At 38.2% G+C, this 27,597-nt stretch overlaps 1 protein-coding gene across 1 annotated transcript in view; it reads left to right on the top strand.

Annotated features, from left to right (window-relative positions):
- The window catches only part of OCA2 (OCA2 melanosomal transmembrane protein), a 174,535-nt gene that overhangs the window by 59,265 nt on the left and 87,673 nt on the right, over window positions 1-27,597 (top strand). Inside the window, exons 12-16 of the mRNA XM_021412256.1 lie at window positions 6-62; window positions 1,057-1,181; window positions 4,005-4,143; window positions 11,866-11,998; window positions 26,886-27,033. Of these exons, the coding sequence (XP_021267931.1) occupies window positions 6-62; window positions 1,057-1,181; window positions 4,005-4,143; window positions 11,866-11,998; window positions 26,886-27,033 (602 nt within the window). The remainder of the gene's footprint in view (window positions 1-5; window positions 63-1,056; window positions 1,182-4,004; window positions 4,144-11,865; window positions 11,999-26,885; window positions 27,034-27,597) is intronic.

Here is a 27,597-nt window from a genome sequence, read left to right on the forward strand (position 1 = left end):
GGTAGATGGTTTTGGTGGCCATATTTTCAGAGACTGGATTCTTTGATTACTGTGCAGTAAAGGTAGGTTTGTTCTGGTACTCTTAATTATTATTAAATTAACCAAGTTAGTATTTAGTAAGATCTTCTAAGATAGAGCTTGGTGTAATAGAACATTTCTTTGGGCGGTTTGTATCTATGCCACTACAAATGACAGTGGTCAACTTGTAAGTTTGAAAAACATCTCTCGGAGATGAAAGGAAGCCCTTAAGGCAATTCTGTTTTTACAGGAGAAAGGCAAAGGCCCCCAGTAGGGTACACAAGTATGTAAACAATATAGAGCTGAATTATCCCACTAACTTCCCCAAGACTGCAGTTCCTCTGTAGCTGAAATCTTTATTTATCTCTGGCAGTAGGAGAGAGGAAATATGGGAACAATCATTAGTTTTACAATCACAGATGATAAATGACCACAGACCTTTGCACAGTAGTAGAACCAAAGATTACATGAAAAGGGTAATTCTGATGGATTGGCTGTAAAGTGAGTATTACCTATAGTGAGGAACTCCTTCACCTGCTGCAAAACTTAATTTTCTTGAGAACTGTGGAAAGAAATAAAACAAAAGCAATAAAGAAGACTGCTTTGAGCGAAGAACACCTAAATAAAATGTCGGTAGATAGGTGCCGAGGCCGTATAGCCATGTCAGTGCTGCTCTGAGGACAGGGCAGGTGTCCCAGTGTATGGAGGTGATGGGAGGGCTGAACCATACTAATCCACTCAGCCCCAAAGGCAGAAAGTAGGAACTCAGCCCTACTCCTACCACAGACCCCCTTCATGCTTGGCAGTGGAGCATGGGGTCTCTTCATATTTGTTTCTTCCTCTGCATGATGCCCGCTTCCAAGAAATGTTTTACTGCTAAATTAATATTGGAGAGGGCACTGCTGCAGGTGCATGGAGTAGTAACTTCTCTGAGCTCACTGTTGTTTCACCTTTGGTGAAGCTGTCTATCTATCATTTTTTCTAAAGTCAGATGGAACATTCTAATCCCTTAATTTTGTTGCTATTTTTTTTTATTAGGCTTATCGATTCTCTAGAGGCAAGGTGTGGGCCATGATTACACTTCTGTGCCTTATTGCTGCAATTCTTTCTGCGTTTTTGGACAACGTTACCACAATGCTGCTCTTTACTCCAGTAACCATAAGGTATTTTATTGTTATGGTTTTGGACTTAGTGTTTTACAGCCAGCAATCAGTAGTAAATGTATACGCAAACATGCTTGTTTGGACTTTTCTTGGTCATCTAAATGGAAATGAAAACTTCAAATAGGCCTATTTTAGTAGGGTAAAGAGCTGATGTTTTCAAAGTGATGAGTTGCCATTTTCCTTTAGTGTTGGTGGTGAGTATATATCTGAAGCCCGTTCAGTTGGCAGCTGACCATTCTGCTTTGTCTCTGTATCTGAACTGCAATAGCATATTATACCACTAATCCCTTGCAGATGATTTTTTTTTTTTATCCTGTAAGCAGGGAGAATATTTTTAATTAAAGTTGCCTTGTTCTTTACTTGTTATATACAATTTTGTCTAGTAATTTACGCTTTACTGAAGTTTTAGCCCTTCTAACACTGGTTGGAATACTTCCAGATTTCAAGTAAAAGTCTTCTTTATGAATATGAAACTGAATTTTCTCCCTACTGGAGATTATGACATTGGTACAGTCACAGACCAATTTCATGATTTAAGATTAGATATTTGGAACAGTGACTTAATTACTTCAGAATTATGTAAATTAATAGCACAAGATTTGCAACTACATTTTATGAACGTGTAATTATAAGTACTGCCTAACATGAATTTGACCTGTGTTCAGTTAACCGAGTTTAGTTTCTGAAACATCTAGGGGGTTTTAAGATAATCCCGAGTGATGTAATGCTTGCAGTTATTATGACATTAAAGTTCACAAAATTCTATTAGAATATGTTCCCATTTTAAAAGGTAGTATAAAACAGTAAAAAATAAAATAAAATTGCAAGTGCAATTTATTCTAGATTGGGAAACAGTTGGTAAATGAAAACAGCATTTGTTTTCTGTCTGATTATATTTTGAAGAGATCACTTTGCCTTACTCCAGTCAATGATTTCACCTCTAACAGTAAGCAACACTGAAATTATTAAACATTAAGTTTTATTTATCTCTGTTGCAGGATGTTTTGTATTAAATGCAATTGGGAATGAATTGAAATTACTGTGCCAGTGCATCATGAACTACTTTTCACATGCAGAGCTACTGTAGCGTTTATTCTATTTTATGCCAAGTGCATTTGTAACACCAAAGAAGTTGCAAATTATTATCAAAGCAAAAATAAATTTTTCTCTCCTCTAAGACAATAATTGCCTATTTCTGAAACTTCATGATAGGGGTCATTTTTTGTTTTTATCTCACTGCCATTGTCTTCAGTCTAAAGCTTCTCTCCATCGCACTGTGCTGCCATTGCCATGGAAATAAAGCCTGCAGAAAATGCTTCTCATTCTGTGCGTATAAGGATTTAGACTGTCATTAATAAGGTGTAAAACACGACACTTGTTTCTCTCTGCATTTTGCAGTAAGCTGGTAAAAAATTAATAGCTAACACAGCTATTGTTTATTTTCAAGACACTTTGTAGCTGAGAACTTTAAAAAGCCTATAGTTACTCACATGTGGAGTTATATAATTGGGGAAGCGTACTGAGAAAGTTCAGTCTGCTGGTACAGCTAACATGCTGGGATTGTTCTATACTTTGGGCTTGGCCTTTCTTGGAGTATGTCGGAGATTAGTCCTTCACATTACCGCTAGACTCGTTATAAACAACAACAACAAAACAAGCAAACCAAACACTAAAGGAAAGTTAACTTTAGAAACACTGGAAATGAAGGAGTGAGGAAATTCAGCAGACAAGTGCAGTTGTGGTATAGTGCCACTACTGGTACAATTGGGCTAGCTCTACTGTAGAGCACACTTCAACTGCATAATTTTACACTGTTGGGGAAATAAATGGGTTTTTGTACAGTTATTTCATTCTGGACTTTTTATGTACTGACATTTGTAACGGCTGACAGTGCTTTTTCCAATTTTTAAATTGATACTCCTGGTGACAGGGTAAGTGTATCAAGTTAAGCTTCTGTGCAACACTTCTCTCTTTGAAATATAGGTTCTAATAATATAGACTTAGAGCTGTAAAGCTCAGCTCTTCCTTCAGGGAAGTGACTGGCAGTGCTACAAGGAATGAGATCCTGAGGATGAGTGCTCACTGCCCAGGCTTTCCCATACTCTGTATTAAGTTGGAGGGGGCAATAATCTAAGCATGGCCCCTTGAAAAGCAAAGTGGATTTTCTCTTTCTTTCAGGATTTCACCCCTGGCTGGTACACTGTGGTCAGGAGTAGGTATTCAGGACATGTGCTCCCAAATCACCCTGGCCTCAATCCTTACAATCAGGCTTTAGGGAAGGGGGAAAAATGGGAGCAGAATGAACTGGGTAAACCTAGGCTGAAAACTGAGGTCTCTGATAGATGAATCATGGCCAATAGGTATCCTGTCCTCTGCTTCTGCTCCCCACATGACAATCAACAACTGAGGATGAGTGCAGAGCTTGTGGTTACCCATACGTCAGTGTCACCTGGGGACCATGGCTTAAAAAGTGTATAACACTGAGAATGGGGTTTTAAATTTGAAATACAACTTTCTGTACAGTCCAACTCTTGGAATAATTAATTTCTTCTAATACAATGCTTTTTAAAGCACATCAATTTCATTATAATTGACTATTGCATTACAAATGTAAAATATGTACATATTTTACATTGATACTTCTATAATTACTGAAATGCTTACAAAATTAAAAGTTCGATCGTGCACACACACGCACATTAATTTTAACGTCTTGCAATTTTTTCAGTGAAAGAACTTTATTTTGTAAATTGTATAGATTTTAAGATTTAAGGGAATTTGATCATAGGGTAAGATGCTGATTTCATTTTCTTTATACTGCAGACTCTGTGAAGTACTAAATCTTGATCCGAGGCATGTCCTGATTGCAGAAGTAATCTTCACAAATATTGGGGGGGCTGCCACAGCTGTTGGGGATCCTCCAAATGTGATAATTGTTTCCAAGCAGGAGCTGAGGAGGCAGGTAGGTACTGCAAGCTGTTTTTCTGCTAAAATTAAGTTCTGATGCTGATTTATGCTGTGATGAACCTTTTATTCCCCCGACAGCCATATGAACAGAACACAAACCATTTGTTCTGCCACACTATTTCTTTCTTAGTAGGACGATCAGACAGAGCAGAGAGATCTTCTGGGGGCAAAACTGTGATGAAGAATAGACTTTTTGATATGGGCTGAGAATACTGGTTCCCTTTCTTTATTTTGGGGATTTTCCTTGTCAGTGACAAAGTGAAGAAGGAATCAAAACAGTGGAAGGCTGTAAATGCGGAAAGTTTCGAAAAATAAGAAATGGATGCAAGAAGGAAGAGGAAAGCCTAAACATTTTGTACAGAATGAGTTTTCTCTTAAAATTTAAATATATTGAGATCACCCTTTTCCTTCTCAGGACTTTGAAGCCAGACAGAACTGTCCGAGCACACCATCCCCACACTATGAGAGGCGGCATTACTCCTGTATACCTATCACTGCTGCAGGCAGTGTCTTTGTCCTCCAGACAGCCCTTTGGGATATGGAGTGAGAGCTGAGTGGGGCTTCTGTCATGCAGCATGGGAGCAGCTGGCTCCCACCTTCTGCTACCCAGTGGTATCCCCAAGCTACAATGAGGGATTCTAACTTCCTTCTCTTGCTTCTTCTGTTTGTGTATAAAATTGTTTCTTCATTTTAGTGGGTGACTGGTGCTAAAGGGAAGGTTACAGTGCCAGGTGCTCAGTGGGACAGAAGTACTCCAGATACCTCCCAATGGAAATGTGCTAGTGCCACCATCTCTTCCCCCCCCATATGGCCCTCTGCACCCTGCAGGGACACTGGGAGCATGTTTTCTATTTTATACAGCTGTCATAAACACCAAATAACTTTGTCACTAATGCCAAGTATAAATTCAAAGGAATTTGATGGTCGCATATGGACTAGTATGAAAAAATCTGTACAAGAGGAATAGAGATTTTTTTTAACGTTTAAATTTCTGTTCGTTTTTTTTTTTTTTTTTAATCAGTTATGTTTCTGTTGTATTAAAAAATCCTTTCTAATTAACTGCATGCACTCAAATTATTTAAGTACTGTCCAGGTTAGAAAATGTCTTTGAAAGTTAATAGTGTTGAATTAATTGTTTACCTTCAAAATATTTGAAAGCTACTGCAATTAGTTTTGCTGAACAGTGACTTTGGAGACTGTAATATTCCTCACTAAAGATGTGATTGCTAATTTTTACACTTCTAAATATAAAATCTGTGCAATTATTTCAACTTTGTTTTCTAAAAGAGAATGATTAGCACCTGCCACAGAGGTCATTTTCCTAAACACTCAGGAACTCATCATCTCCACAGAACCTTTAGCAGGGGCCATAAACACAGGAAGCAATTAAGCAATCACATTGAAAGGAAACATTTTTTTATTTATCTTGAATGAGATATTGATAATTTTAGGAGGACTCAGATGTATAAATACTCTAGCAAATGTGACAAATGCAGAATACCAAATTCTGTATTTGAAGCAAGCAGAAAAAGTTTGCAAACATTTTCACTCTGAAGTATTTTCAGATCTGTGTTGAATTACAGAAAAAAGGATGTCAGAAAATAGACAGGGCCATGAGACTTCTTTCCTATATTCTCATATGCTACATCTCCATATATAAATGAGAGAAGGTCAAAGACACATCCTTGGCTCTGAGGTGGTATGTCTTCTGTCCTCACTATTTTGGTCCCCACTGCTTATGGCTCAGGCTGTCTAGAGGAGATCTGCCTGGAAGAGTGCTGAGGCAAGAGTGAGGGCAGGGAGGGACCTTCCGGATTCCTGCAGTCTCTGCTGTTGAACTGACTTCTCAGTTCCTGATTTTGTCCATCTGCGCTAGCAAGACCCCTTTTATTCAGTAGATAAAATGTAGATGTTGTCTTGCTTAGGAAACTAGTTCTAGTAATAGGTGCTGTGAGGATGAGATGTAGGATCAAACCCAAGCCTGCATTTAAATGTATGGAATGCCTGCTATATTTGCATCAAGTAAAACTTAGTGTTTTTTTGGAGTGTTTCAGGGGTAAAAATTCTTAATGCAATTGCTTATTTTGCTGGCATTTTGGAAACAGTACTTCATGCAGTGTTGTTTGAAATGTCTATTCCTATGTTTCCTACAGAAAATTGCTATTATTTTTTCTCTTTTGGGCTTTATGGACAAGGTTTTACCATTCTACATTTTTTTTTCTCCCTGATTTTTTTTCACTGAAATTCTTCATTTCGTCCTCTTGCACTTCTTTCTCAGTGTTACTTTTTGCGCTAGTAAGTGCAGGAGTGCTTGGACAACTGCCCCTGTAAGAGGCTGATAGTGCATCACACTACTGTGTTTTTCTATTTGAGAAGGTGCCATCAGGAGGAGAATTCCCGAACTTTTGCTTTTGTACACTGACATCTAAAAGCAGATTAGTGAGGCATTATGTAAGTTCACTTTCTTAGTAAACCTTGATTTGTTAAATAAATACAAAATGAAATTCAGCCTTGCTACTTTGAGTCCTGTTACTGTATTTTAACATTAGAAATGCTTCACTCTGATTACTGCAGTGCTGGAGAGAGTTTTATCCCCTAGGTTCTGGGGAAAACTCATGTCATTTTAAAAATATTTTGAGAAGTATCTTTGTGTAAATAAGCTTTGTATTACAGATTACTCATTAAAATGTAAGAATAAATCTATTTATTTGTACTGAGACAGAAAGAGATGCCTAAAGGATACTTTTTTTGTAGCAGTGGTTCATTTATAATGCTGGCATTTCCCCTGCCATCAGTGGAGAATTTGCATAGTAGGAGAGGAAGATTTGTCATACTCTTGCTTCTTCTTACTTTGAAGTTGGGGGGAGTCTTAAAAATACCATTTATGTTGTGATATTAGGCAAGGAAAAGGATGAAAATAAAGAGGTTTCATTAAGAGGAAGTGGAAAACTCATTCACTGAATGAAAACTTTTCAAGTATTTATTCCTTTCAGAATACTACTTTGGGAATTTCTCAAGTATCTGCAATCATACCTTTGAAGTCAGAAATTATTTGGGCTCTAAGCTTAGGATGTGATTACAAAATCTTAAGAGAATCAATGGTGAACTAGTCTCCAGAGGATCATGGTGTTTACTAGTGTATCGAGCTTTAATATATCTAAAAGTGATAATGGTAAGAGCAAAGACAATTTTAGCTTATGCTAGCCACTGGATTATATTCTCTTACAGGGCTCTGGCTATTTATAGTGTTGTTATGGAGTGTAATAAAGCTTGTACTGTTTATCTGATGTTTTCAAAAGACTTTGGACATTTCACATTCCACTCACACTTGTTCTTGCCATTTGACACAAATTCTCCAGGAAATGGGCAGCCATCAGGATGTCCTGTCCTGCATTAAAGAGGCTTTTAGTTTTTGTGCTGAAATTTAGCATGATGCAATATTAGTTGTTTATATTTCAAGCCAAATTGTGGTACCAAAAATCTATGAATGGAAGTAGATAATTTTGATCAATAGAAGAGAAAAAATCCTATGTATGGATCTATGAATGTATTTCAGGCACTGGCAGATTGTGTGATGGATTCCCATAGCTTATTAGGCTATTCTTGTTGAGTTTGCTGGATACAAACTTGGCGAAACTTTTAATCAATTTGTAAATTGCCTGTTCTTTCTGTCAGTGTTTCATTGATTCCTTTTCTCAAGAAAGATGAAACCCTAGGTAAGGAACATGGAATAAAACATATGGTTTTATGGCAGATTTCAGATTTTTTTCCCGTCTCTGCATGTAGTAATCATTAAAGAGTACAGTGCAAGATAAAAAAGGGTGCTCATCAGTATCTCAGATAAGCATTACCTTTATGTAACTGTGTTAGACCATCAGTGATTTCTATCTCAGCAATATCATGAGCAGCTCCTCCTGAGACAACATAAACCTCGGTCACTTGGCTGGAAGGAATGTTTAAGCCAGTGTGGAAATAATAAATTAGTCTCACTCTTTCTCGTTTTATTGGCTTTAAAAAATTTAATGAAGGGCGCTCTGAGTAGAAGCACAGCATTTGCTGACATCTGAATTATTGCACCTAGCTATAATTTTTGTTTTCTCTTTGCTGTAAAATGGCTGCTTTGTTCTGGCAGAGTCTGAATTACTAGAAGGTAATTTCACACCTCCAAAAACAGTCAACACCAACCTCCCACACGCCCTTGGACAACAACCACAATAGGCAGGGATGAAAGAAAGCCAGTGTTTAAGGAATGATGCTTCCTCCTAGAGTGAAATTGATATATTTGACTTTGTATTTAAAACCATAAACCATAGAAATATGCCCAGTGTTTCAGCTCTGAGACTGTAGGCAATGGAACCTTTAGGCTGTTGTTTCACTAAAACGAAACCTTTAGATTTTCATTGTTGTCTGGGGAGCAGGAGAAATTTAACACAATCAGCATAGCCTCAAGTGAGGGACGTCTGAAGCATGCATTGTATTCATCTGATGGATTGAAATCCCCTAGAAGAAAGTATTTCTTGCCTATTGTGCATGTCAATTTTATTTCAGTCTATTGTGCAGAAAAAGAAAATCTTTATGAAGATGACATTTTGTTGTATGCAGCAGACATGTGGAACTCTTTAAAGTGTTTTTATATATGCTGAACCCTGGCCCCAGCAGCGCAGAGAACTCAGGAGGTACAAAAAACACACAGGACATGAATATTTGTTCTGTGTAGAAGTTGTATGCCCTTAATAAAGAGTGGGCAAGGGAGCAAGAGCAACTGATGAAGTTTGCCACAGTCTTGGGATCATCTTCTGTGTCCTTTCTATCTGTAGTACAACATAAATGCTTTGTAACAGGGCAGCAGGGTCAGCAGGGAGTCCAGGGATCTCTGTTGCAATAGTTTCTCTATCGGAATAACACAGCAATGCATTGTCCCATTCACAGAATGTGGTTTTGACAGTCTCCTTCCTCTTCACCCCATTCCCCTTCCTTTTCTCTATTTTCCTTTCCAGAAGATAGAAATGATCTCTGAATGTTCTCCAGAAGCTGCCAATTGACTGCTAATTATCTGGCAATGTCTAGTGTGAAATCTACCTGCTCCGGTCATGAAAACATATTCTATGTACTGGAGAGGCTCATACTAAGCACCCAGCCCCAAGCATCAGAATGTGCAGAAAAACGGTTTCCACCATGAGCCCTTTTGAATAGGAGCAAAAAGGATTGTACTTGGTGGCACTCCTCCTCATGTACAGGGTACAAGTTTTCCAAGGTTCTAGCACCCATCAGGTTTCATTTTCATACACTGACTCCTGAGGATCATTGGAAGGAGGAAATGGGGAAGAAAGCTGGGAATGAGGTATAGGAAGAGAACTGAATCTAGCCTTGTGCTATCACAAGCAATATCTCTGTGTAAGCTCTTTCCTGAAATAAACCTTTTCCATATCAGAAAATTATTTCAGCTGAATTGGAAAGCTGTTTTGCAGTCAAAGCAGAGCAGCATGTTTTCTTGATTCCCAAAGGCCTCAGATTCAAGAAAAATCAATGGGGTGATATTATGAAGTTCAACAAAATTCTGAATATCAGCCCAGCTACTCTTTGAAAAGTTTGAGGAAACTCCCAAACAAAATAAAAGCTCTGAATGTCAAAAATTAGGTAGACAATTTTTTTTTCTCTTGTGATGTTGTCTGCAAATCACTCCTAAAGAATCATTTGTCAGCTCTTATGTCATGAACTGTGTTAACTCTGATTTTTAAGACTATTGTGACCTCTATCTCATTTCAGTTTTTTTCAACTATCAGTCAAACCTTAAGCCTTCTTATTAACCTCATTGTTTCTGTTTGTCTTTGAGACTGATGTTTTTTGATATTCAGAACTTCCAAGCAAGTGACTTTGTACATCTTAGTGTCTGTGTTAATAGAATTGACATTAAACTTAAATTCCATTGTTGTATCATGGGAATATCACCAGCTTGAACTCCAGAGTTTTGAAGGATTCTTCAGGTTCCTATTTCTTTCGTTTTCTTTCCAGTAGTAGCAATTAGCTTCATGGCTGAGTATCTGTGCAGAGAATACTCTGCCTGGAAACGGTGTTCTCTTTCGTGATGTGAACACATTGCTGTCAGTCTAAGAAAGATTTGTGGCTAGTTATTGAAAGTAGATCAGGTGCAAATGTAATTTTCTTGGTTTTGGTAACTGTAGGTTGGGAATATTCTGACCATCTCATCTTACTGCATTGCTCCTCAACCAGCTCTTTCCTGGTCATTTTGTTATTCAGAAGATGACTTTTTTTTCCAGTCAGATTTAGGTATAACTGTTTCGTACTTCGTGTTTTTACATCTCACGTCCCAGGTGTACATATTTGTGCTTGAAGTGTATTTCATTGTGCCTGCCTGAAAACTATGGATTTTTTTTTTTAACAAAAAAACCACTTTATCTGGCTATGAAAATTCTTTATACCTTCAATCGGGTGGAATGGGAAAACAATATTTTTTTCCATTTTTAAACCGGAAATATTTACGCTGGAATATTTCCATACATTATTTTACTAGGAGGCATTACAGAACCCAAATTTAAGATAGCAAGTCCCTCGTTGTCTTAACGCACAGGAGATAATATCAACTGATGCTGTATGGGAAGCTGTTTTTAATTTGTATTGGTGTTACAGAAGGGTATATCGGTAGCACACAAGTATTTGATACAATACACGTCACTCTTATACAAAATGTAGGGATATGGCACAGGGAGATCCCATGACTTTCTAGAGGCCCTATGAAATCAGTGGAAGTTCTTAAAATTCAGTTTGGACCACCTGAGTTATCCAGGGCTTTGTTCATGCTTCCTTCCAAGTGTCAGTGAGATGCTCTGCAGGGGACACCATTTCAGACAACTGTTCTGTGGATTTGAGACAGTTCCTTGCTACCTGTACTTGGTCACGATCCCTCTTCAAGCTTCATGAGTAACTTGTTTTTGGGAGGCCAGTTTTGACTAGGTAAAAAAATTCCAGCCCAGAAGCTAACCTTGGTACTATGCTACAGTGGCTGTATTACAAAACTGTGGAATAATTCAGTTGAAAGGAGTCAGGAGGTCATCTAGTCCAATGTCCTACTCAAAGCATGGCTAACTTCAAAATATTAAGGGAAGCGATTAATATCGATTTTTACAGTTTAAATCAGTATCTTTTTAATGTATTATGCGTTTACCTTTTTGAGAAACTCAAAATTAAAGAGATTTATTCTGCAAAATTTAAATAAATATGTTTATTTTATTATGCCTGAAGAAAAATAACCATGCTGTTGAGATACACTATTTTTATTGTGATATAATATTAGAGACTTTGTATGAAATCCTGGTTCTGATAGGATTATTGTAAAATCCATATTGTTATCTGTTTAGAACAAGAAGTTGGCCATTAAAATTTAACTATTTCTATGATTCAATATGATTTAAAAACGGATTTAGAGTGATTTAAGTGATGAAAGTGATTTTTTTTCATCTGTTTTAGGAAGTCTAAATGTGCTTCAGAATAACTTGTAATGTTATTTTTGAGCTCTGAATTAAATTGTAATGTAGCTAGTTTCCTTGAAACAGATGAAATGCAGTGTGTACTGTACTGAGAACTTTATTGCTTTCTATTTATTATTGATTTCTAAAGTGCATACAGTTGAATACTTTTCCCTGTAGGTATTAAAGGAAAGTAACTGATTTTTAATTTGGGTTTTCAATTTTATTTCCAGGGATTGGATTTTGCAGCCTTCACAGGACATATGTTTGTTGGAATCTGCCTTGTTGTTCTGGTCTCCTTTCCTTTTCTTGGACTTCTTTACTGGAACAAAAAACTGTATAATAAGGAGCCGAGTGAAATTGTTGGTATGTGTGAGTATTAAAATATATCTGTAAGCATTACTCTGAATGTGTCTTAAATAGGAACTGACCACTGCCTTCTACAGTATTGTCCTCAGAGGGAAGTGCCCATTTTCCTTCAGACTGTCAATATCAAATTTTACTAATAATTGTAATTTGATTTTTCATATTGATATTTTCTGACTTCTAGAAATGGATTTTTTTTCTTATGCTAAACTTGAGGTGTTGACATGAATTATAAATATATTTCAAAATTTAGGGGACATCTTTCATCATTTATAGCCAAAGCTTGAACACCAGAGTGTTCTATATCACAATAAGCACCATATGCTCAAGGTTCTGAGTTCACAGCTTAACTTTAGAAATATGCCAGGTTTCCCTTATGACAGACACAGTACACTGATGCATTCCCTCGCTGTTGGTTTTCTCCCACTGGATCTTTTCATCAATCTTTTCCTGGTTTGCGGTCAGTGAAGGTTGTTTCTTCAAGAGTGGAATAATTTTTCAAGTTTTTCCAACCTTAACTTTATCTGGTGTATCATTTCTGTAATTTAAAAAGATTAAATGTGTCTCATCTTTATGTTGCTCACCTAAGTAGTTTCTAGAAATCTTGATAAATCTGATTTCACTGACATTTTCAATAGCTCTTGAGTATGTCAGTCCCTTTATATCTGTGCTTTCATGCCTTTCTATTTGGAGATTTTTAAGTTTTTGCCATTGTTCTCAGGCTTGTGTTTGAAAAGTGAAACTTAATAATAATCCCCAAATGTCCACAGTTTCTTTATGTGGTGAAAGATAATTCACAAAGTATGATCTTTTAGTGGGTTTGTACAAAGATAGCTGACTGTAGCTGCTTCTTTTGCAGGATTGTTGGTTTTTCATTGGTATGATTGATATAACTTGGCTCCATTTGTTACCCATGGAAGAAGACAAGCCCTTCTAAAACACAATGTAGCTGTCTACAATAGAACAGATATATTGCATCCCCAGAAATTTTATTTCTCTCTTTTGAGTATAAAGGGAGTCTAAGGTGATTGAGTGGTAGAGAGCTTCATGATGGGTACCTAATTAAGGCAAGATGAGTACCACTTAGAGCGAGTTGCTTTGTCTCAGAGCAAACTAGCTTTAGGAGTAAGATTTTATTAAAAGACAAAAATGACAGTCCTCTCCCCTCAGCAGATTGTACCATATCTCTTGAGTCTCATCTGTAATAAAGGTCAGTGAGAGACTTCACCATTTGGGAAGTTGACTCTTGTGCAGACAGTTGGTTTCAAGGGGCTTCAGTGCCCATACAGAACAAGGTGCTTTCAACCCATCTGTTCACAGCTCTAGGGGCCAAAGTCCTACTCAGTATTAAGAACAAATAATTTTTGAGATGTTCTAGAGGTGATGATACTGCTTATCTGTTTTATAAGAAAATTAAGGACAATTTTTCTTCTATTTATTGCTTGGTACAAGATGTATGTTTTCATTACTGTGCCACTGTACAATAGCTGAGGCATTCTGAACCCTTAGAAATTTCATCCTGAAAGGAAGAGAAATAAAGCAACAAGCTCAGTTCCTATAATGCCTAAATATTTCTCTATGATTCTACAAAACAAGATTTTTCAAAGACTCCATCAAGAATTTTCTTTTCATACCTTCTCGAACTAGAGAAGGTGCTGCAAAAAGTGTTCCCCACCTGGAAAGTAAATCTATTGACTATGTACTTCTAGATCAAAGAGAGACAAGACTACTTAGCAATAGACAAAGAGACGGGACAATTCTGTCTCGCCTCTATACACTACAGCATTATCCATTCAAGTATCTCAGCTTTTTTCCTGGGTGCCAGGAATGCTGTTAGAGAAAATGAGTAACTCACTGAAAATTGGTGGTGCTAACATGCAGAAATGAATGCTGTCCTCTCCTAGACACAGACATGCCTCAAATTTGTCATCCCGAAATAATTAATATTGAGTTTTGTCTTGTGGGAAGACATAGAACATAATGGCTTGGGTTGGAAGGAACCACAAAGATCACCTTGTTCCAAACCCCCTGCAGTGGCAGGGATACCATCATTACCTAAAATAAACATCCATGGAAAACAAAATTGTAAACATTGAAAACTGCATATAATGGGTAAGTGAGGTATCTTCCTACTTGTTTGGTCAAAATTACTACTTTGAAGAGAGGCAAAGAATCTATGAAATGAACCATATCCAATCCAAATAAAGTACTGAAATATGTAATCTGAACATGTTAGCAATTGGCTCATGTTTCTATTACTCTCTCTCTCTTCCGCATGAAAATGCTGAATATAGAGAAAGTTCTAACCTGTTCTACACAGAGCTCAACAGTAACACTCCTTGGTTGAGGAGATCATAGAATCTTAGAATGGTTTGGGTTGGAAGGGATCTTTAAGATCACCTAGATCAGGTTGCTCACAGCCCCATCCAGCCTGGCTTTCAATGCTTCCAGGGAGGGGGCATCCACAACCTCTCTGGGCAACCTGTTCCAGTGTCTCACCACCCTCACAGTAAAGAATTTCTTCCTAATATCTAGTCTAAATCCACCCTCTTTCAGTTTAAAACCATTTCTCCTTGTCCTGTCACTACATGCCTTTCTATAAAGTCCCTCCCCTCCTTTTCTGTAGGCCCCCTTCAGGTACTGGAAAGCCACTATAAGGTCCCCCTGGACCCTTCTCTTCTCCAGGCTGAAGAGCCTAGAGAGGGGAGGTTCTCCAGGCCTCTGATCATCTTTGTTGCCCTCCTCTGGATCTGCTCCAACAGCTTCAGGTCCTCCTTGTGTTGGAGCCCCAGAACATGATGCAGTATTCCAGGTAGGGTTTCACGAGAGCAGAATAGAGGGGCAATAGAGGTCTGGGAAAGGAATCATCTTTTTTCTTGGTGATGAAAGGAACCCCTGCAACACCCAAATAAAACTGTTTGTAATTATGCATCATTATAAAAAAAATTCTTGCTTTTCATTGTTGCTTGGAAGTATTTTATGAAAATCTTCAGTACTCAGCATATTTTTTTGTAACTTCCCAACATTTTAATTTAAAAAGAATCAATTTGCTTGTATTCATTTCTTATTTTCTGATAAAAGTGATAGCTTCATGGACATTTCCATGAATAACTGGAGTTGTTATATATCTAGGTTATCTGTAAACATATGAGCTTGCAAGGTGTCCTGAGATAAGCATTATGTACACAGTCAGAAAACTCATTTTGCCATGTGAACTATTTTGCTTCTGACATAGCAGCATTATTTTGTGGATATACGTTTTAGAAAACAGGTGTACATTTTCTTTCATCTATAAAATTTTGAGATTTTTTTTTTAATAAATACACAAAATCACTGTTGGATTACCTTGAATAGTACAATTTATTCACTGGCATATTTTTGCAAGTGAAACATTGTACACTTTCACTTTTTAATATTTCCCCCAATTAATCTTCTGGTAATCATTGTTACTTGCATCTTGGTATGTTCAGATGTAGCAGTCTTATAATTGGTGTACCATGTGTCTTTTTTCATAATCAGCAGCTCCTTTCTTGCTGTAAAGCTAATCAGTAGCCTTCCAATTAGAGCAAATGCTAAAGCAGTACTCTTTCTATTGAAATTTTATGTGAAATGGAAAGAGAAAGCAACAAACACAGACTTCATTAGGAGGTAGCTGGAGCAATTTGGATTTCCAGAAGGAACATAATTTGTTCCAAGGTGCTTTCAGGGGTTCTTCCATCTCAGATGGTAATGATTCTGTGATAACTCAAAATGGCTTGTTTGAAACAGCTGTTCTAATCAGCTAAATATCTGCCTTCCCTTGTTCTGTCCCTGATTAGCAATGAAGTAAGATATGTGAGACTTACCTGGCATATTATTGTCCCGAGATTGTTTCAGTCTGCTATGTTCCCTAGGCTTTTTCTGATGTTTTTGGGCTACATAGCATATTGAGGTCGGATAAGCACTAATTTTAAGAACAAATAATGCTGTTATTCTGATGATACACTGATATATTGATTTCAGTGCTGTAGGTTACCAGTGTCTTTAAATTAGTGGCTTTTGAACTGAGCTGTAGCACTTGTACAGAAGAAAAAGCATACATTTCTTCCCCAGCAATACTATTTACCTGCAGTGGCTTGAAGCACAGAATATTACAAAAGAAAAAAAGAGTCTGAAAAACTCAGCCATGAACGGCATAAGCAAATTCTTTGTAAGAATGAAGAGATACTGTGAGGACTTTTTTGAGTGCAACTTTCAGCTCACGGAACTGCATCTTGTTCTATGATGTTGGAAAAGGTGCTAGAATTAGAGTAGGAAGCTCAGAAGGTTTAAAAGGAGTATGTATACTCTTTCCCAGTAGAATATGTGAGAAAAAATAAAAATATATGAGTGCCAGAGGAACTAATTTTGCTTTTCTGCCCCCTCTCCCTCTGACACCCAAAATATTTTCTTACTTTTAGTCAAAGTCATTATATTCCTTATGGGTTAAATATGCACTACTTAGTCCCTTGGAAGCATGACAATACATTATTCTGTTTCAGCTATCAAGATGTGGAGCTGCAGACTTCAGTGCCTGGGAAGGTCCTTTTCCCCAGGGAAGTGGGTGATGTGTAATCTGTTGACAGTATTATCATCACCATTTTTGCCAAAGAATAGAAGCTTTCTCTTAGTGCAATGACTGATTTGGCATCGGCTCTCCGTTTTTTACTGTGTTGCTTGCTCTTGTTCCCGATCATTTTGCTTGCTGAAAGAGAGACCCTCTTGTTGAAGCAGGAAGGATGATGACAGAGTGGGGAGCATGTTATCTTTCAAATGTAGCAGCAGCTGCATCTGTCTGCAGCAGTTGGGAGAATAGTGCTATGGTGGTAGGACTGTATGTAAAGCCTACAACAGAAGGAATTTTCTAAATAATCATAGTCATGTGTAAAGTGCTTCATGTGTGGAAAAAAAAAGAACGATACTGTTTTCCTCAACGTGAAATTTGGTAACCAGATGAGTGAGCAAATCTATTTCTTCTTCCATGTGGAGCTTTGCAGCTGCTTCTCTAAGGGAAAAAATGGGAAAGTAAGAGGGGAAAAAATACAGATACAAAACTGTCATTATTATTCTGTTGATGCGAATGCCCCTGCCTGTTGCGGTTCTGAGATGCCATGGGGGTGAACCCCAGGACATGTGGTGTGGCTTAAGGGTTAGCAGCTTTGTTATGTTCTCATGGCATGAGATGTCTTGCCTGCTGCTGGAGAAAGTACTGAAGTTTCCCTTCCTCTCTGCACTGTGATGCCAGCCTGCGTTTCCATCCAGACATAGGTTGGTCCTAGGAGAGCTAAGCACCCTCAAGCTATAATACCTTTGAGATGATCTTTCAAAAAGATTCATAGTTTATTTCTGGCCTTGGGACATAGTTTGTCAGTCATAGTTTGTCAGTAGGCATCTAAAAGTGCTGAAAAAATGAAATTTCAAAGATGATTTAGTTGCATCAATTGTGTCAAATTGATGTGGGTTAACATTTTGTATTTTACTTGGTTTTGTAGTATTTGAAGGTTCTCTCTCTCAAAAGAGGCTCCAGTTTACTCTAGGGACCACTCCCAAAGATGATAAAATAATTAAAGATTAAAATATCACCAAAGGCTTGGATTCCCGAATGCTGCATGTCCCTCCAATGCGACCCTGGTTATCTCTGTATCCTCTGACACTGTTGCAAACCTTCATGCTGGGGCCTGTAGCGTGGGATTAATGGTGGTGAAGAACTACTATGAAAACCTGCAGGACAAACCCACTACTATTTCAGACATTTTCAATTGAAAATAAAAAAAAAAGCCCGTGGAATAATAATAATGATGTCCAGGGTCTCAAGGACATGACAAGAGCAGAGCAGTGACTTGGGGTAGAAGGTGTCATCAGTACAGCTTTGTGTGCCACTTTGCTTCAGAACTTAGTCCTATTTTAGTTAAAAATGTTAGTAATTTATTTGGTAACAGTAGGGACCACTTCATGTTAGAATCAGGGAGAGGTAGGTCATGTACATAGCTGGATTAAATACATCAGTACACCTCTGTCCTGTGGTGTGTTTTATCCTATGCAGGTACTTTACCAACTGCCAGTAAAGTATTACTGGTGTTCTAACAGAGCTGTTGAAAGCAGTGGGCTGGCCTCACTTGAAATCAAAAGTAAATAAATACAGGTTATGGAGGTCCAGGTGACAGATCCAACAGGCAAATTATGCAGAGAATAATGTCCAATGAAAGGAACATTTCAAGATGTTTTCAAGCATTTAGCTCCAAGCTAAATTTGGCTGGCAGTTGTGCAGTGCACATTGCAATTAGCTATCCTCACCTAAAATGCTAAATTCATCACAACTTCTTGTAAACTTCTTTTATAATCAGTTATGATTAAATTCATATTAGGAAATGTTTCTCACGCCTAGAATTGATTTTTCTGCTAAAAAAACACATCACAGAGGAGAGAGATCAGCATGTCTGTGTGCATATCAGAGCTCAGTGATGAGAAGCATTTGTAGATCTTGAACAGAGTAGAATGGAAAAACCTTTTTATTTCTTCTTCACAATCCAGTTTGTATATTAAAAATGAATAGTTAATAGTGTATAGCATGACTAAAAGATGTTGCTTTCTTAAATATTATCTAGGAATCTAAGATCATAACTTTCTTGTACTTTTATTTTAAATAACAGTAAGACTTTCAGCTTTGAAGGAACTTATGCTCTTATGCTCCCTGTGGACCGGCATGTTCCTTTTTGGTTAATGTAGCTGGATCCATGAGACGTGGCTTTATGTTTGAAAATGTTGAAAAAATGTTGTTCTTTTATTATTTTCACCTTTGATACATCTTCTAATAATCAGGAATAAAAATAATTATAGTTATTTACTTTACATGATCCCAATTTTTTAAACATTTAAAAACATTTTATGGTTAAAATCTTTGTATATGTCCTTTCTGCTGCTCTAGCGTTGATGGATTATCCCTCTTGGAAAGAGGAAAAGGTTGATCTGTCTTTCCTTGTTTTAAAGTGATAAATCAGATATTCTGACATTGCAGAGTAAGGGAAATATGACAAATGCTTATTATTTTCTGAGTGCATTGATAATGCTGCCAGCAGAGGAAGACTGCTGTAATATGACTATACCTGCCTTATTCAGAAAGAAAGTATAGTACAGTGATATTTGGAAACAATAGAGGAGCCCTTTACAGTTTTATTACATACATTCTTCATAGAAGGAGTCAGTAAAGTCAAGTCACAACTGGGAAGTAAAATGTTAGGAACCTTGTGTTTCTTTTGCAGCACTTGTTTCCCGGGATCTTTGTGTGATCATATCACAGCTGTGGAACAATTGTACAGATATGCATTGTCAGGAAGACATGAGCAATCTTTAGCAGTGCTTTGGTGGAGCAATGTCAAAGTTTTCACTTAGGTCCTCAGATCTTCCTGGTATACACAGATTAAGGGAACAGTTTATGTTAATTTAACACATGCTCCATATCTGTTTGCTGCAAAGAGCTTTCACTCTGATGATTTTTCATAAAAAGTGTAATGACATATTTTAAAATTATTCTTATCAGTTTTATTTCTCAAAATGGCCTGAACTTATTAGTCACCATTTTTACATTCAGCCAGTTCCTAAAGTGTATGGTAAATCTGAAGTGAGCTTCTTTTGCTCTTCATTTTGCCCTTAAATGAAGCACTGTTTTTCCTAACTTTTGGGCTTTAAGAGCTGTCCTCTTGAGGCTTTCTCTTTTCAGGACTGTGGGAAGCTCATCTTTCAGTTTTTGCTTGCAGAACTGTTCCCCCCCCCTCCCCCCCCCAACCTTCCTTTTTTAAATCTCTTTTTCACCCTCCCTGCTATTAAAATAACCTCAGTAGTTGTTTGGTTTGCTGCAATACATTTTATGATTGGAGGGTATCTATCCACTTCTAAGAAGAGGAGTTAGTTAAACTGAGATTTCTTTTTGGTGTACTTTAAAGGAAAATGTTGGGCAATCAGAGAATCATAGAATGATTAGGTTGGAAGTGCAAAGTATTTCTTCTTAACATCTAATCAAAATCTCCCCTCTTTTGGTTTAAAGTAATTCCTCCTTTTCCTACCACTATCAGACTGTGTAAAAAATCTGTTTCTCTTCTGTTTGTAAGCTCCCTTCAAGCACTGCAAGGCCACAGAGCTTTCTCTTCTCCAAGCAGAACAAGCCCAGCTCCCCCAGCCTTTCTTCATAGGAGAGGTGCTCAAGCCCCCTGATCATCTTTGCGGGCCTGCTCCAACAGCTCCATGTCTTTTTGTGCAGGGGGTCCCAGGCCTGAAGACAGTACTGCAGATGGCGCCTCATGAGGACAGAGTAGAGAGGAGCAATCACTTCCCTCATTCTGCTGCCCACCCCTCTTTTGATGCGGCCTAAAGAGCAATGAGGAAAGTTTCCAGTTAAATTTTTAAGGAGAAGGATACTTGCTGTTTTTTTCACCTTTCTGAGCAGTCTAAATCCCACGGCTGGTGCTGTCTGCTCCAGCTTGCCCAGAAGTAAACCGCTGGGAAGTGACTTTTGTGTGTGGCACCATCTGAGATGCCCTGCAGTTTTCTGCCTGGGTGTAAGGTGCATCACTGCAGGGATGAAGGTCTCCTGTACATCCTTTGCCACAGCTGCAATGCCATGCAGAACATCTGATCATGCCCTAGGTGTCTCGCTGACCAAATGGGGCCCCAGCAGCCTAACAGCTGATTGATATAAATTCTCTATATTGCTTTATGCAGCGCTGTACAGGTTTCTTGCTTTCCTATGCAATTATTTAGCTGAATCAGATAAAGTGTATTTTGTTGCAGTTTTGAGGACCCTGCAACAGGGTCTGCTTACCTATATCCACTTGACCGGTAAACTGGCCAACTCAAAGAAATAGACAAGGATATTTTGGACTTTTTATTTTCAGAATTAGAGCTTATGCTTGTCTCCCATAAAGGGTCACTGCTTCTAGGAAAGAGGCATCAATTGTTGAGCTGGAATATCTCTTGAGGCAAATTCTTTCTACATAGGCTTCACCTATCTAACTTAGTTTCTGTGCTTTTAAAATGGAGTTGACTGTTGCTTACTTTCTAAAAATGCTGGAAGGATTAATTACATTATATCAGGGATTTAAAAATTTTACCTTGAGTTATAGATATTACTATTACTAGATTAAGCTATAATTCCTGGTACTTAATTTCCTTTTCAATTAATGTTTAAACAGGAGTATCCCTGCTCTAAGAATTTAGCTAAGAAAAATAATTGCTTTGCTGAAAAAATGTTAAGTGAGAAGAGCATCTGGAGAAAAAATCCACTTTCAGAGGAACATGCTTTGCATTTTGTTAGTCACAGCCCAAACTTGTCTTGCTTTCAGAAAGGCAGATAATATATTTAGTGCACTTGTCAGTTAAAAATTGCAATTTTATGATAATTCTTATCATCTCAACAAGATTGGTCATGCTCTCCTGAGTATCTTCAATTAATAACACTGTCCTCTGCAGATTCTGAGACTGGGAATTAATTACACTCAGTTTGGAGGATGTCATCTTTGTTATTGGAAGTCAGGTGGGAGGGAATGTGTGATTAAGTGAAAATCAGTCTGACTATTAGTTGGTGCAATGCAGAAAGAATATGCATTTTGATGAAACTTAATGTTTTCTAAAATGCAGAAAATATTACCTAAAATCACAGAATCACAGAGTCACAGAATTGCTCAGGTTGGAAAAGACCTTCAAGATCATCAAGTCCAACCACAACCTAACCATACTACTCTAACACTAGCAACCCACTGCTAAATCATGTCCCTGAGCACCACATCCAAATGGTTTTTAAACACATTCAGGGAGGGTGACTCAACCACCTCCCTGAGGAGCCTGTTCCAGTGCCTAACAACCCTTTCTGGAAAGAAGTTTTTCCTGATATCCAACCTAAACCTCCCCTGGCACAACTTGAGGCCATTTCCCCTTGTCCTGTCACCTGTCACCAGTGAGAAGAGACCAACCCCACTCTCACTGCAATCACCTTTCAGGTATTTGAAGAGAGCAATAAGGTCTCCCCTCACCCTCCTCTTCCCCAGACTAGACAGCCCCGGTTCCCTTGGTCACTCCTCATAGGGCATATTCTCCAAGCCCTTCACAAGCCTTGTTGCCCTTCTTTGGACCTGCTCCAGCACCTCCATGTCCTTTCTGTACTGAGGCGCCCAAAACTGAACACAGTACTCAAGGTGGGGCCTCACCAATGCCAAGTACAGGGGCAGGATGACTTCCCTAGTCCTGCTCACCACACCATTCCTGATCCAAGCCAGGATGCCATTGGCCTTCTTGGCCACCTGGGCACACTGCTGGCTCATATTCAGCTGACTGTCCACCAGCACACCAAGGTCCTTTTCCATCAGCTAGCTTTCCGGCCACTCCTCCCGAAGCCTGTAGGGTTGCCTGGGGTTGTTGTGACCAAAGTGCAGGACCTGACACTTGGCCCTATTGAAACTTATACAGTTTACCTTGGCCCATTGATGCAGTCTATCCAGGTCCCTATGTAGAGCCTTTCTACCCTCTGGCAGATCAATATGCCCTCCCAACTTGGTGTCGTCTGCAAACTTTCTGAGGGTGCACTCAATCCCCTCATGAAGATCATTGATAAAGATGTTGAATAGAAGAGGCCCCAGCACCAAGCACTGGGGGACACCGCTCGTGACTGGCCACCAGCTGGATTTAACTCCACTGACCGCAACTCTTTGGGCCCAGTCATTCAGCCAGCGTTTCACCCAGCAGAGCATATGCCCATCCAAACCATGGGCAGCCAGCTTCTCCGCAAGGATGCTGTAGGGGACAGTGTCAAAGGCCTTACTAAAATCCAGGTAGACCACACTGAAAGCCTTAACTTCATCCGGTCTGTAGTGGATATTCCATTAAATTCAACCAGTCCAGGGATTCAAGTCTGTGCTTTCCGTGGTGAAATATGCTAAATGACAAAACCAGAAAAAGATTGGTAGCGTAGGGATTGCATTCTTGCTGATCCTTTTGAATAAAATCCCTCAAAATATTCTTTTCTCGCTGGAAATGTACTTTCTAACAAAAAAAAAAAGAACAAGTCAGTGAAAAACTAATTCTAAATTTACTAATTCTAAGTAAATAGCACCTCATGGGGTTTATGAATGTTTTCATTTTTGAATACCAAAATCACGAGGATTTTGGTATTATAATGGAATACTGAATTGGTTAGTTGACTGATCCCCAGGAAAGATAACCCTGCAAAAAGCCTGAAGACTGAGTTTTCGTAGATGAGTGAGGCAAATCAGCGTGCCCTGGCATAGTATGACCATCACATCCCATCTGCAGAGGGGATGGGACTTCTGGAGCTGTGGAAATGTGATGCAAGACTTTCTCAGTCAGGACCAGACAAATGCTGCCCTTGTGCTGCCTTAGCCATAGTTTCAAATTTGATAAGACCCTGCAGTTGTATTGCACCTTTGTCCATCTTATCTAACACAATATGTTATAAAAGGTCAGAAGCTCCCAAACTGTATGAGTTGCTACCTAAGTGCATTTGCAGATCCAAGATGGAGGGCTAGATAAAAGCTGAAAGTTTTTTGAAAAGGTTCATTGCTCTCAATGACCTCAAGGGTCTTACATTGTATTTTCTTCAAAACAAAAACTACTGCTAACATGTATGTATCACCTGGTGCCATAGAAGGCTATTACAATTAAAGTGTTCCTGAAACTGAAATAGGAGAAACTTTCTGTGGGATGACCTAGAAAACCTCTTTGGAAATTATTACTGTAACAGGGTCAGCACTGTAAAAAATGTATTGACTGTTCTGATTTTCAAAGGTCATGTTGCTCTGAAGTAAATTTCACAGCAGGTCAGATGTTCACATCCTTGGGATGTTTAGAAAACTAATGTCTGAGCAAGCAAGCATGCACTTGCTGCACATGAAGGCAAGATCAAAGCCACATGAAAACATATGCATTTTTTAAGACAGATGAGAAAGTGCTAACTTGACCTTGCTGAAACGGGAGATTAACCCCACAGCACTTCAGACATGGAGCAGGAGTGTGAAACCCCAGTCAAGCTGCATTCTGCTCTGTGGTTTGTTTGTTTTTTTTTTTTTTTTTTTTTTTTTTGTGGCACAGATACAGTGCTGCTAGGCATCCCTTTTCAAATGAGTGGAGATAAAGATTCTCTGTATGAAAATACCCAGTGAGGATCTGCATTTCAGTTAGAGGATGAAAAATTCAACTTTCTTCCATTATAAAAATCCTTGGTCACATTTCACTTGAAAAAGATGAAGGAAATGTTATGGCAGGATGAACATACATCATCATGAACAGAAACAGAGAGAGATTTTTACAAGGGTATGCAATAATAGGACAAGCAATAATGGTCTTAAACTGGAAGAGAGGAGATTTAGATTTGACATTAGGAGGAAATTCTTCACTCACAGGGTGGTGAGGCACTGGCACAGGCTGCCCAGAGAAGCTGTGAGTGCCCCATCCCCAGAGGCACTCAAGGCCAGGTTGGAGGGAGCCCTGGGCAGCCTGAGCTGGTGGGAAGCAGGGAGTGGGTGAGGTGGTGAAACTCAAAGGTCTTTAAGGTCTTCCCCAACGCAAACTGTTCTGTGATTCCATAATCAGAAAAGGTACTGCAAAATAGCAAACTGGCTAATTATTTTTCATGCATTTTTGCCAGAGAAAAAAACAAAACCACTCTCTTTCTCTTGAACTGATGATGAGAAACAGGTTCAAAGCCATAGTCCATTTGACTTCAAAATTGCATGTGAGAGCAGAATGAAAAGGACCGTTCATCTCCCTTTTATCTGCTTGAATTACGTACAGAAAGTTCTATCTTATTTAGTCCAAGGTAGCATGTAGAGTAGTAGAATATTTCTTTCACCATGAAGGGTTCAGGAAACCTTTTCAATTAAGAAAAGTTTTTGTTAGTGGAGTTGCACAGGAGATTGTGCAAGAAAGCCATGTTCCAGCATTTCTCCGTTTAGACTTCCCTGTCTATAGGAAAGAGCAACTTCCTAGCTCACAATTTCAAACCAGTTACGAGCTGGATATCATGAGGTGGAAGTTGCTAACTGAAGTATCTTGCCCTATTGACCAGAAAATGTGGAAGTGAAGGAGCCCCCAAATATTTTGCCACTTGCTTCTGTGAGAAATTGCTATTTACAGTGCTTACAAATTTAGAGACTTAAAATGTATGCTTACCATTTTTTTCAAGAATAATTTCCACCACATTTCAAAAAATTTTTTTGCACAGTTCACATCCACCTTAATTCTCAAAAAAGATTATTTTTTTTCTGGAGCAGATAGGCTGTGGTCTGTAGCTCTGTCACTTTCTTGTTTGTGTCCTGGAAGGGAATAGAAAATCACTGCTGTTATATTTGTGTATGACACAAACTGTTGATGGAAAAGTAAACGATGGCCAGGACACGTGTCTGCACAATCACACACAGATAAGCAGTAGCTATCCATGTTTTAATATGAAGTAGCATTGGATCATGCTCCCGGCAAGAATCACCAAATAATTTACAAAGGAAAATGGTATGTCCTGTAGCTCTGATACATATGGTTCAGGTATTAATCCTCTTTTTTATAAGAAATCTTTTAGATGAGCACGGGTTGTTTAATAACCTGTTACAGTCATTTAGCTTTATATAATGAGTTTACATGTCCAGCCTTGAGTTGTAAAGCCAAGGCAAAGAATACCATTTTGTTGGCTTGAAAGCTGTGTGCTCATCTGTGGATGTGAACTGTACAAAATATTAGTTAACTGCTGCTCATCAGCTGCTCAGGAAGGTTATGATGGCACTGAACATCCTTACTTTTTTTCCCTCAAGTGTTTGAGTTCTGTCATGTCTGCTTTCCTCTTACGGTTAATTATTACACGATATACTCTGTATTACCACTATAAATGTTGGTCACAAAGGTAGAGGGCATATTAAGCACATTTAGTACTCATTTTGTTATTGAATACCATGAAGAACTAGGGATTTTCAATAGCAAATATTAATATCACTGCTTATATCAAAAATATGTTTAAATATTTCTCATTTTATTATTTACCTTTTTTTTTATAGATAATGCTTATAGTTTGTATACATGGTGCAAATACTTCAACATCCATTTCTTAAGTGTAATTTACACACTAAATATGGATCTTAAGATATAAAGCCACACATTCTTGACTTTTTTTCTTCAATGATATGAATTTTGAGGGGAAAGAAATAGAAGGAAGGATGAGGAAATGTCCTATTAGTTAAATGAGATGTATATGTTCAGACAGTTTTTCTGAATGAATATTTGCTTTCATACCTTTAGGAATCTCCTTGAAAATCCAAAGGATATTTTTTGGCATGACCATTCCAATGTCTATTGTTAGTAGGAGTGAACACTTTTCATTTATTCTCCAAGACCTTGACAATAATCAAAAAAGTAAATCAAAACATGCTCAAAATCCTAACAACACTCTGGAGACTGATTTGATGTATTAATCAGTCTGTTTAAACTTACACAGGATAAGATATCACTCAACTCTGCATTTTAGCATTATATTAATGTGTGTTGGCAGGTTATGTTCTGATGAAAAGCAAATATGCTACAATTTTAGCAGTAAAGACTGTGGTGGTCATAAGCAAATATTTGAAGACAGTACCTTTTATTCATTGGGAAATGAATTTGAGACTAATTTATTTAAAAAATTGAAATGTTTCTATTAATCTTCCATTCCCTTCAGCTCTGAAAAATAAGTGGCGAAAAAAGCTTTGAAACTGGCAATCTCTTTGGAAACCATACCAATCATTTTAACAGCTTTCATTCTTGGACACGATACACACATTTTGTGGGTCTCTGGTTTCATATCTATTACATCTGCTTTAAGATAAGCTATCTTGTTTAATTTTAGAACTGAAACATGAGATCCATGTTTGGAGGTTGACTGCTCAGCGCATTAACCCTGCCAGTAGGGAAGAAACTGCTGTGAAATGCCTCTTGATGCAGAAGGTGCTGACTCTGGAGATGCTCCTGAGGAAGAAGCTCAGGACATTCCACAGGTGAGTGGGTGCTTGTGTGTGCCACCTCCCCTGTTCCCAGCCTTGGCAGGACAAGCTGCAGGCACAGGCGAGTTGTTGGACTGGCATGGGGCTCCTGATCATCCCAGTCTACAGCTGGAAGGATATTCTCGTTTTGCTACTGTCTTCGCTGACATGAGACCTACATTCTCAGCTATTTCTTGATCAGCTGAGTGTTAGGGCAGATATGAAGAACCACTCTCAGCCTCAGTGAAACACAAAGTATTTTAGGACAAAATCAGTGTGTAAGGTCTGGAAAATATATATGTGAATAAGACCAAAATTTAAAGGCCCAGAAATTCCAGGTAACTTTTGTTTTAAAAGATCACAAATACATCATTAGGCTTTTCCCTGCAGCAGTAACTGCAGTGTAATAAAATGCTGTAAATTTTTCTCTGATGAAAAATTCAAATGTTCTTCAGAGAACTATTGAATTTGCAAAACAGTGATTTACTGCTTTTTAAAATTATTTTGTAATCAAATCTTCCATGGTGACCTGAGCACAATCATAATTAACCAGGTATGTATAGAAAAGGAGGAGTTTTT

Source organism: Numida meleagris, chromosome 1 (genome assembly GCF_002078875.1).
Source record: "Numida meleagris isolate 19003 breed g44 Domestic line chromosome 1, NumMel1.0, whole genome shotgun sequence".
Taxonomy (NCBI): domain Eukaryota; kingdom Metazoa; phylum Chordata; class Aves; order Galliformes; family Numididae; genus Numida; species Numida meleagris.